The sequence below is a fragment of the Sinocyclocheilus anshuiensis genome, unplaced genomic scaffold, assembly GCF_001515605.1.
Source record: "Sinocyclocheilus anshuiensis isolate Anshui unplaced genomic scaffold, SAMN03320099.WGS_v1.1 scaffold465, whole genome shotgun sequence".
In the NCBI taxonomy this organism is placed as follows: domain Eukaryota; kingdom Metazoa; phylum Chordata; class Actinopteri; order Cypriniformes; family Cyprinidae; genus Sinocyclocheilus; species Sinocyclocheilus anshuiensis.
The window spans coordinates 394,260-406,124 of NW_015539898.1; the positions used below are offsets into that span (position 1 = coordinate 394,260).

The following is an 11,865-nucleotide window of genomic DNA, read 5'->3' on the forward strand; positions in this document are numbered from 1 at the left end:
TTCACTAGCCATGTCTTGCAATATGTAGTGATCAAATATGTAATTTGGCTTATAACCAGGCCCAGATGGATTTGGCAGAATTTCTTGGCTTTTTGAAGTAAAATCTGTTCTTTGGAATGTTAATGGAATAGTGGGTTAAACAAAGCTAAAACAAAGTGATACACTCTTATTTTTAGCTTGAAGTATAATCATATCAGTCAAAATATTTAATAATCAAACATGCAAGGAGCAGGGGATGTGTAGAAGTTGGTGAATGATGACCATTCCAATTCTGTGGATTGGATTCCATGTGGGCAGACTCATAATGTCTAAGCATAGTTTCAGTTTTTTTATCTGCATTTGTCAGGTGATAATTATCTTAAACCCCTTATACTCAGACAAGAGAAAAATAATAGCACCTCTCCTCAATAAGCTGTGTGATTTGAGGTATTTTTTCATGTCTGTAGCACAAACGTGCAGGATAAGCTACATACAATAATAACAAAATCTGGGACAGAGCAATAATATTCATTATTAGGCAGTAGTTAGGCAATCACCATTATTTAAAATCATAAATTATCACTGTATTTTAATATGTTTATCCCAACAGGTGTTTGCCCAATCTGTGCGAACACGGTGGTCAATGCATCCAGTCATGGGACCAGTTTTACTGTGACTGTTCTGGAACAGGATACACGGGAGCCACGTGCCACAACTGTGAGTTATGCAAACCCCCAAAACAGCCTTCATGATTACTCAGATGTGAGCTGGATATCACTGTTTTTTAGTGTTTTGATGATAATATATGTACAGTACTTAGGTTTATTTCAGATATGCATTGTCAAAGTTATAATTTTCTATTTGCTAAAATTATTTTAAAAAAAATTAAAATGGCTAATTGTCATCTACAGGTGCTTACATTGTGTGGGAGAAAGTAGCCTACTAAATTTTGCAATCAGATCTTTAATTGACTTCGACTTCAATTCAATTTTTATTATGTTTCAGTAAAGTTAGTGAGGTCGGTCTTTCCCCATATTTTTATTATTATTATTCATATAAATGGTATTCATTATTTTAAATGATACTTATTTGATTAGTCCAATGCTTCTTACTTTTTATTTTTAAATCATTAAGATTAATTAGAGTGTACATAATGTATCATTTGACAGCTGCAAGTCTACATGTCAAGTAACGATGATATGAAACTGTGTACTCACCAATTTATCCATTTAATTTTGCCATCTGTGTCTATGGTAGTATTTTGAGTAAGCTGTAATTATTTTCGGCAGATACATTTTTACGGTTCCTTGCTGTAATCAAATTTGTTGGATCAATATGTTCTAATCTGCCGCCACATGCACCGTTTTATCATACGCTCATGACTGTACATGTTTTCTGGAGGAGAGAGAGGCATGACAATGCCATCTGTTAGACTTATTGCATTAAAAGACTGAGAAATATGATATTTCCATTTTACAAGTCCTGCTGTGCAATTCACTGTCAGCAAAACAACACATGCAGCAAATTAGCTCACTCTACCGCACAGAGGATGGCTCTGTCATGAAGAACAGGTCTCAAGTAAACAATAATTACCTCTGTTTGCTAAATGAACTGTTTGAAATGGTTATGCCATTGTTAGGAATATTAATTTAATATACATAAGTGAACGAAGACTAGTTTGCATGTGTCTTTATTTGTGACTGATTTAACAGATATCTGCTATCAGTGGCATTCAGGCAGAATGCTCTGTCTAAATGATACAGTTGGTCAATGCATCCAGTCATGGGACCAGTTTTACTGTGACTGTTCTGGAACAGGATACACGGGAGCCACGTGCCACAACTGTGAGTTATGCAAACCCCCAAAACAGCCTTCATGATTACTCAGATGTGAGCTGGATATCACTGTTTTTTAGTGTTTTGATGATAATATATGTACAGTACTTAGGTTTATTTCAGATATGCATTGTCAAAGTTATAATTTTCTATTTGCTAAAATTATTTTAAAAAAAATTAAAATGGCTAATTGTCATCTACAGGTGCTTACATTGTGTGGGAGAAAGTAGCCTACTAAATTTTGCAATCAGATCTTTAATTGACTTCGACTTCAATTCAATTTTTATTATGTTTCAGTAAAGTTAGTGAGGTCGGTCTTTCCCCATATTTTTATTATTATTATTCATATAAATGGTATTCATTATTTTAAATGATACTTATTTGATTAGTCCAATGCTTCTTACTTTTTATTTTTAAATCATTAAGATTAATTAGAGTGTACATAATGTATCATTTGACAGCTGCAAGTCTACATGTCAAGTAACGATGATATGAAACTGTGTACTCACCAATTTATCCATTTAATTTTGCCATCTGTGTCTATGGTAGTATTTTGAGTAAGCTGTAATTATTTTCGGCAGATACATTTTTACGGTTCCTTGCTGTAATCAAATTTGTTGGATCAATATGTTCTAATCTGCCGCCACATGCACCGTTTTATCATACGCTCATGACTGTACATGTTTTCTGGAGGAGAGAGAGGCATGACAATGCCATCTGTTAGACTTATTGCATTAAAAGACTGAGAAATATGATATTTCCATTTTACAAGTCCTGCTGTGCAATTCACTGTCAGCAAAACAACACATGCAGCAAATTAGCTCACTCTACCGCACAGAGGATGGCTCTGTCATGAAGAACAGGTCTCAAGTAAACAATAATTACCTCTGTTTGCTAAATGAACTGTTTGAAATGGTTATGCCATTGTTAGGAATATTAATTTAATATACATAAGTGAACGAAGACTAGTTTGCATGTGTCTTTATTTGTGACTGATTTAACAGATATCTGCTATCAGTGGCATTCAGGCAGAATGCTCTGTCTAAATGATACAGTTGAATCATCAAACGTTGACATGTATAATTTATCTCATATGATTACACTTTAAACTTTAAGGCAACAAAATGTTCTTGATTTCACTTTTGTGTTTACCTCCTACAGGCTCAGTATCCCTGTGCCAAGCATGCTAATGTGCCAAAATGCAAGCGTTCTGTAATTAAACACAACATAAAAACAGCAGCAGATTTATTTACATAATTTCTATGATTCATCATTTTCAGCAATATATGAGCGATCCTGTGAGGCCTTCAGGAAAACAGGAAGCCAGTCGAGTGTGTTTACAATCGACCTTGATGGGAGCGGACCTCTAGAGCACACTCAAGTCAACTGCACCATGGCAGGTGACTCACCCAAATATGCATACGCAGCTTGGCACGTTTCTAGACGTATTATACACTGATGTTCATCATCTTTCACATTATTGAATGATGAAGCTCAAAGCTCAGCACTTCTCATTTACAAACCTGATTCAGTGCATGGACAGGTGTGACCTCAGCATGTGTGGGGGACTGCCTGGAGAAATCACACATCTCATTAAGTGAGTTCAGCATCTCATGCGGCTGTCTAGTTCAGCAGGTTGGATCAGGGTTGGCCAACCTTCCTCTCAGGGAGTCTCCGGTGAGGCAGATTTTTTGCTCAGGCACCACACAAACATCCCTGATTCAGCTAGACTGGATCCAATGAAGTGGATGATGAGTGTTACCAAGACATCTAGATGGTGTGATATTGCTGGGGTTTAGATGTTTTGTATTATCCCAAGACCGTGGGGGAATAATATGAACTTACTGATAGCGCTTTTTTTTTTTTCATTGATATATGACGGATTAATAGTTTTCCATCATTTCACCAAAATTTAAGCAATTACTCCTGCCACGATTGATAGACACTGTGGATGTGGTTATATTTGTGGTTTAAAAAAAAAAATAATTGTAATAAAAATCTGCCAACTGTTGTTGTTTCATGTATTACAGAATTGCATATTAGTTCCTGTATATTTTACAGTTTATAACTGTATATTTCAATAAGTGATATAATGTTAATATACCAAACTACCTGAACTACCAAAATCTACTTTTTACCTTAAAATGTACTGATAACTAGCACAATAATACAGGTGGCACAATAGAAAGCCACATGTTGAATCAGATTGTAATTGGCCTGTCATACATACAACACAAAAATAATGCAATAACATTAACTAAAAAACAGAAAATATAACATAAAGCACACTGAAGTACTACTGATAACATAAATAGGAAAAAGAAACAAAACTATAAAAAAAATAATTATAATCATATGTGATGACACGCATACTTTTAATGTGAATATATGGTAATCCGTAGATTTTACTTAGAAAAATAATACATTTGACAGTATTTTACAAAAAATTAAACCAATGTATATGGTAACTTACAGTTAACCAATAACAGTTTTTACTGTAGCATTTTTACAGTCTTTTTCTGTAAAAATCACTAGTATTTTTTGGACGTGACATCTAGAGATAAGCTCTTTATAACCAGTTTTGATAGTACTATAGCAAAATAAAGGGGGAGAATGGTTTACCACCTCACCAAGACATGTGGGGGCAAGCAAATTCATCTTCTATCACCAGGAACAATGCGTTTTCTCACATCTCCTGTCAGGTTTCATCACCAATTTCACCGACCTTGGTTTTTGGCTCCTGACATGACTCAGCATCAGATGCTGGGCTGATTTGTCTCTAATGGCGCTTTTCCACTGTGTGGTACGACTCGGCTCGGTACGGCTCAGTACGGCACGGCATGGTTCGGCTCGGCACAGTTTGCGTTTCCACTGCAGTTCAGTACCGCTTTAGAGTGGGCGGGATTATTCACATGTCGTTATAGTTGCGCCGCCTCTACTACCACAACTCCTAAAAAAAAACGTTTTCATACCGTGCCGTACCATGCAGTGGAAAAGCACCATAAGATAAGACTGTAATACATTATATAATCACACAGGGAAATTCAAGCCCCATTATGTCAGCAGCAGGGAGGAGTGCAGGTGAAAGAAGAAAAAAGTCAAGGAGCATGTCTCCCTGCAGAGACTGGCAGCGCGTACTAGCTGAGACTGATAGCTTCAATTTTCTTAGTTTCATAGGCAGCAGGCTTTGGCTCCGAGGTTATTGAAGCTGCAAGCCGAGCTGAGAAAAGTAAGCACCGGGAAACTGTCATTCGCTGTGACCACCTGCTGCACGTTGGCACAGCTAAGCTGACTTTATTTTACAAAGTTAGCTTTCATTGAGCTTTAGTCAGATTGCAAAGTTAGCTTTGTCACGGTGAATGCATTAAAAGATCCAGAGTCCCAATACAAATAGACCTTTTCTCTCAGACGACGCCAACAAGCACTGGCAAGAAAATCATTTGAAACTGACCTCAATTACAGGAGCTATTAACCATGCTAATTCTGCAAGACACCGCAGACCGGCACCTTTGGACATCACACACGGCAATATCAATTTGCATAGGGAAAGATACTAGTGTACACTACCATACTCTCATCATTTCACACCCTCCTGAATGAGTGACCTCCTGTTCTCTGCTTAATATTCATCAGGTATTTGCATACGACTCCATGACTCTGTTAATCTCTCATTTTCATTCGCGAACACATAAGGTCGATTGAGTGCAGGCTTGAGAGGGTTGATACACGATCCGAGTTAATGGGGATTTCGGTCTGTACTAGTTTTTCAAGCATGTGTGTGTGTGTGTGTGTGTGTGTGTGTGTGTGTGTGTGTGTGTGTGTTTCTTGCACAGAAGATAAAGTTTGGACCGTAGTGGGGCACGATCACATGAGGATCATTGACGATTTCAGTCTTTGTGTGTGTGTATGTGTGTGTGTGTTTCTTGCACAGAAGATAAAGTTTGGACCGTAGTGGGGCACGATCACATGAGGATCATTGACATTCGAGGATCCACTCCACGCAGCCCTTTTGTTCTCATCTTCAACTACACCACCTCACCGTACCATCTCCGCTCGCTTGTGACCTCCTCGGAACACTGCCAACAGGAAGTGAAATATCGTTGCAGAAAGTCTCGGCTTTTTGACACCTGGGGTTGGTCTTGCTTTATTACTCTAGTCTCTCTTATTGTTTTTGTGTACTGTAGCGCTAAAATGTTGTCTTTCTTATGAAGTGTGTGATTTATATACCTCAGGAATTCTAATCCTCTAAATTCGACTAATATGTTCCAAAGGAACAAAAAAGTACCTCACAGCTAAATGATTCACAACAGCAGGTTATTACCACAGATATTAAAGGGGCTCAAGTGTGACATGACGACGATGTGCGGTGAATGATGATGTTCACTTAAAAAGCTGTTAGAATGTAATTCTTTTCATGCAGGGATGGTTTTAGGACATGATGAGAGCATTTGAATTGCAAAGGCGTGCATAAAGCCTTAAAAAAAGATTATACACTGATACGCTAAATTATTCCATATGTTTTTTTTTTTCTCACACTGCTTTAATACTTTCGACTTTGCGGGCTTGATTTGCTTAGGCATTTAACTGAGTTGGAGTCAACTTATCCTCAAACACGTGGCTCACTTTTTGGGTTCATTTTGATTTGTTCAGAATGAGATCCAATAAAGCCTTTGAGCAAAAGATGAACCTTTGATCAAACATTGCTCAAATGGTGAACCTCCAGCACTAGACATCTTGCATTGCCGATTGCCGTTTGTCATTGGCTAAGCTCTTGGCCAGATCTCTGCACCGCTGTGATAGCAGATGTCTGGTCATGCACATTGCAGGAATACTATAATGGCTGCTTGACTGACAGGAGTCTCAGAGCCCATTACTGACATCATGCATGACTAAATTACATTAGACTCCAAACAGTGTTGTCATTTTTTGCATAATTATTTACTGCTAGATAAGTAAAAATATTCTTATCCTAGGGGCATTTTGTCCATTTTCAGATGGAACTCCTCTGTCATGGTGGCTGGATAGAGACGGAGTGAAACGAACATATTGGGGTGGATTTCTGCCTGGGGTCCAGCAGTGCTCTTGTAGTTTGGATGGCAACTGCAGGGACATGAATTATTTCTGCAACTGTGATGCAGACCAAGACACCTGGTAAATCTTAATTTCACAGTGAATCACGATTGCCAGTTCTGTGTAACAAAACTAGCCCAATGGCCAGTCAAAAATAGCCCAATGACCCTAGCCCAAATATGAAAAAATGCATATTTTGCAGCCACTCTTATGTGTTATGCACAGTTTCAACTTAAAAATCATAATACAATATCATACAACGTAATATCATAAACATAAACACAGTTTGTTTTTATAAAGGACCTCACAGCAGCTCAAAGGCTTCCTATAAGTACCCATCTCTCAGAATACCTAACATTTAGCACAGTTTATCATTGGTAGAATAGATATTATTTCAATACAAGCATTTCAGTCAGATATAATTTATTTAATATGTCAAACCTTTAACCCGTGGGGGAAAAAAATCATCCTTTTAAAAATAGCCCAATTTCCAACACACTTCGCACTCAGTGAGCAGTTTTTCCTACTTTGTAAGGTAATAGGATTGTTATTTTCTGATAGAACGAAAGAAATCTTAGGCAGATTTGAGAGTTTTAGTCAATTAAATGGCTGTATTGGAATCGTACTTTAAAACCCTTCATTAGTTTTTCTGTTAAAGTGACCGAGACACTGCAGAAAAAGCTTGATACTCACCAAAGGGCGCAAGTATTACCGTTTTTAAGCAACAAGTGAAGCATACACACTCCTTGGAGGGCAATCTTCTACCTCAGAGAGAGATTAAAAATACTTTCTCCCAGCCTTTCGCTCATTACCTCTTCTCTTGCACATTCTCTCATTCTCTTTCTCCTCCTGCAGGGCAAATGATACTGGTGTGCTGTCTTACAAAGACCATTTACCACTTAGTGAGATCGCCATTGGAGACACAAACCGGACAAACTCACAGGCCGAGCTCCAAATTGGACCGCTGCGTTGCTATGGCAACCGTGGGTGTTTTGTTTACCAAATTTAAATGGGGAATGGGGGGTAATATGGCTCTCTACTGAATATATTTTCATATTTCAAAATGCAGAAGAGATGGACCCTTTTTTATCGAATTCAATGCAAAATTTGTTTTTCAACACATTGTGTGCTTTCTTGCCTGTCCCTCTGCTGCAGGATTTTTCTGGAACTCTGCATCTTTTTACCAGGAATCCTCCTATCTGCATTTCCCCACCCTGCAAGCTGAACTGAGCATCGATATTTCACTCTTTTTCAAAACTAGTGCTCTCTCAGGAGTCTTCTTGGAGAATCTGGGTGTCAGAGACTTCATAAGGCTGGAACTTAGTTGTGAGTCATTGTTTAAATATTATTTGCCAAAAAAAAAAAACTGTTGTTTTTCTTATTATTTTTTTCCAAGAAAATATCTAAATTATAAATAGAAACTTACTTGAAGCAAAATTGCATAAGAAAAATAACAGTTTTATATATAAAAATTACTATAAATATATATTTTTTTATTTGATATTTTAATTGGAAAGCAAGACAAGACAAGAAAAAAAGCGTTTATTTTAAGGATAATATATCCTTGAATATCCTGGTATTGTGTGCATCTGACCCGAAAATAGGGGTTTCAGCAAGTGCTTAGAGACTCTTTCATTCAGTGAACTTTCAGTGAAATTCATTGTCATGTGATTTAAAACCACACAGTGTGAGATAAACTCTTTTTTTTTTCTTTCTTTCTTTCTCAGCTCCCTATACAGTGAACTTGACTTTTGACCTAGGGGATGGACCAGTAATTATTACCGTTCAGTCACCTGTAGCCCTGAATGATCGTCAATGGCATTATATCCGTGCTGAACGAAATGTGAAAGAAGCTTCTCTACAGGTTGACTCTCTGCCGCTGAAGCTAAATGAAGCATCATCTGAGAGACCCTACCGGCTTCAGCTCAGCAGTCAACTCTTTGTGGGTACGCAGACATGTAATCAAGCAAATGTCACTAATAACGATAAAATAACATTAAGTGTACTTTAGCTGGAGCTAAGAATACCCCAGGGAACAGAGAAAATTTAGATAATTTTAATAGAAAGAATCTGTGATCATATTTGTAAGTCAGGAACCATGGTGTTGTTAAATGTTACAGGGTTGAAGATCAGTGCAAAAATATCATTACACCCAAGGCGTGACAGTGCAAGCATTTCACTTGCATTTTTGCAACTACAAATAGATGTGTGTGAACTGCAAAATGTATGTGTGCAAATAAATAGTAAGTCATTGAAGGTCCTTAAAAGACTTCAATTCAGTTTTATCAAATTTAAGGTCATAAAAAGTCATACAGTTTTAAACGGTATAACAATCTTTGTTATTTAAGAGGTCTTGAATTTGGGGGCGGAAAAACAGGAATCATGTTACATAATTTATTAAACATAATTTATGTGTGATTTAAATTAAATTAATGCAAACACTGCACATTTCAAAGTAAAAATGTGGCATGCTCGATGGGCTCCTGGTTTCAAAGCAGTTTGCAGTCAGTGAATACCACACATTTATGCCCAGCTATTGCTTATGATTTTTAACTTTGATTTATATGATGCTTGTATGATGCTTATTTTATCTCCCTTATTTGTTTGAGTGAGCGGCTGGAATAATGAAGACATTTCAAATAAGTGCCAGTGTAGTTTGGGCTTGTTTATAATCAAAGTCCCACATTGCACAATAATCTGCATCTGGCATTTAGTTTGTAAATTAATCACTTAAAATAAATAATTCCATGATTATTAAATAAATACAGTTTGAACACAAAATATTTAAAAACCTAATGTACTTTTTGTATTCAAATATATAATTTGCTTGTAAATATCTCTGTATGTGCCAAGCCCTCACACCACACCATATTATTTGCAGTCAGTATTCTTGTTTTATGCTAAGAACAATCATTTTCAGTAAACTCTCTGTTAAAAACATGGTCAAAAAATTTTATGCTGTCACTTAAATACAGTGTCATAAGTAGATCATCAGAGCATGCATTTTACAAAAACTTTATAGAATATGAAGGCACAATAATTTAATGCCAGTAAAAGCAGGTAAAATGTTAACCTATAAAACCTATTCATGTGTAATGGTGATGAATAAGAACATGTAAATTACAAAGATAATTAAGTAATGTTAATTGTTAAATATTAATATACATTTTTGTTTACACACTAAATAGAGTAAAACTATCAAATAATAATACTAAAATTCAGTTATGTCAATAGTTGGGACACACATAGCACATAAATGGAATCATTTTTCTAAGAATTACACTATTATGTACTTCAAAGGCCTTGGCTTTATAATTTGCCTATGACAATTAATCATTGTACTCTCCACATTAGGAGGAACAGCTTCTAGGCAGAGGGGCTTTCTGGGCTGCCTACGTGCCCTCATCATTAACGGGGTGACCCTTGACCTGTATGAACGTGCAAAGACCACCCCGGGGGTGAATTCAGGCTGCCCGGGTCACTGCACCAGCGACAGCGTCTGCCATAACGGAGGGAGATGTGTCGAAGAGAGGAGCAGTTACACCTGCGACTGCACACAGACAGCCTTCGACGGGCCACACTGCAGAACAGGTGAGGTTACGATGGCCTCAGGGCAAGCTTGCTTTCATTGGTCTTGTTGCACTAATCAAAAAAAGCTGAATGAAACAGTCATTCTGGACTTAAGCACGCCTCAGATGCTTGTAGTTCTCAAATGCCATAATGTTGGCATTCCTAACGGCGGAAGTATTTTTATTGGATTTACACTGTAAAGTCACACAATTAGATCAAAGCCTTCAGAGAGAAATTAAATCAGCACTCTATAGGAGTTGATTTAATATCCTTTTAAGCCATGACTTGCCGTGAGCTGTTGGATATGGTATGAGTCTCACAATAGGAGACATTTGTACCAAAAAATGTGTATAACAGGAATGAAAGTCAACCCACTATATCTTCTATGGAAATTTCTCAATTTCATCTGTTTTAGACAACTTTTCATGTTCTATTAGTTCAGGAGGGTCGGCCGCCGGTGGATGACAACATGCCCTTGATGGCGTATTCACCTTGAATTCCTTGAGGCTGGGCTGACAAGCCTTGGCAGAAAAGCTTTAACTGACAAATGGAATTTAATTACAGCGGCCATTCGTCTGCCTCATACCTATCCTGCAGCCTGTCAGTCAGATTAGTGATGTAATGGCTTTGTTTCTTTACAATGCGATGTCACGACGGGTCCGCTCAAGCCACGGCTGTTTACTGCTAACTAGAATAGATGACCAGAAAATGAGAAGAGACAGAAAGAATCAGTAGGACACCTCTCTGCCACGGTCTCAGCTGTGGTTGGGGAGGAAACAATACTAATGTTGTTGTTTTTCATAGCTCTAATAATGACAGATGAGATGTAGAGTTCATTGCCTTTGCACGCAATCTGAATTTGCATAGAGATGATGATAATGTTCTCAGTGAAGTTCACCAGGGACTGCATTGTCTCTCCGTGTCCATCACAGCTCTAGCAGCTTCCTTTGAAAGTGGATCTTCAGTCCTGTACACTCTCCAGGAGCCATTTTCCGGAATACTGAATGAGGAAGCCAGAAGATCACCGGCCGGTTTCCATGACGCAGAAGTTACCAAATCTCAAGAGAAGGTGTCGTTTGGATTCTTGACTCGTCATGTGCCAGCCTTGATCCTGACAGCTCACACTCTGGACCAGCACTATATGGCTGTTATGCTAACATCAAACGGTACCAAGTCATACGTTACTCTTACATTTCCTTGTGGAATAGTCATAAGTTGCTCACCCTGTTACAAACCATATCAAGTTTCAAAAAGGGCAATACTTACTTACTTACTTATTTATTTTTATTTTTTCCTTTCTTCAGCTTAGTCTTTATCTTATTTCACTGAATAGAAAAGAGCAGCCACAATATTAGAAGGTTTGGAGGGACATTAGGATGAGTAAAATAAATATAACAAATATATATATATA

The 11,865-nt window shown here is 37.5% G+C and overlaps 1 protein-coding gene across 1 annotated transcript in view; it reads left to right on the forward strand.

The window, feature by feature from the left end:
• Nucleotides 1–11,865, forward strand: part of LOC107685949 (contactin-associated protein-like 5) — an 87,725-nt gene that overhangs the window by 66,924 nt on the left and 8,936 nt on the right. The window contains exons 12-20 of the mRNA XM_016482708.1: nucleotides 590–696; nucleotides 3,095–3,214; nucleotides 5,746–5,946; nucleotides 6,809–6,965; nucleotides 7,740–7,867; nucleotides 8,040–8,210; nucleotides 8,612–8,830; nucleotides 10,239–10,475; nucleotides 11,387–11,620. Of these exons, the coding sequence (XP_016338194.1) occupies nucleotides 590–696; nucleotides 3,095–3,214; nucleotides 5,746–5,946; nucleotides 6,809–6,965; nucleotides 7,740–7,867; nucleotides 8,040–8,210; nucleotides 8,612–8,830; nucleotides 10,239–10,475; nucleotides 11,387–11,620 (1,574 nt within the window). The remainder of the gene's footprint in view (nucleotides 1–589; nucleotides 697–3,094; nucleotides 3,215–5,745; nucleotides 5,947–6,808; nucleotides 6,966–7,739; nucleotides 7,868–8,039; nucleotides 8,211–8,611; nucleotides 8,831–10,238; nucleotides 10,476–11,386; nucleotides 11,621–11,865) is intronic.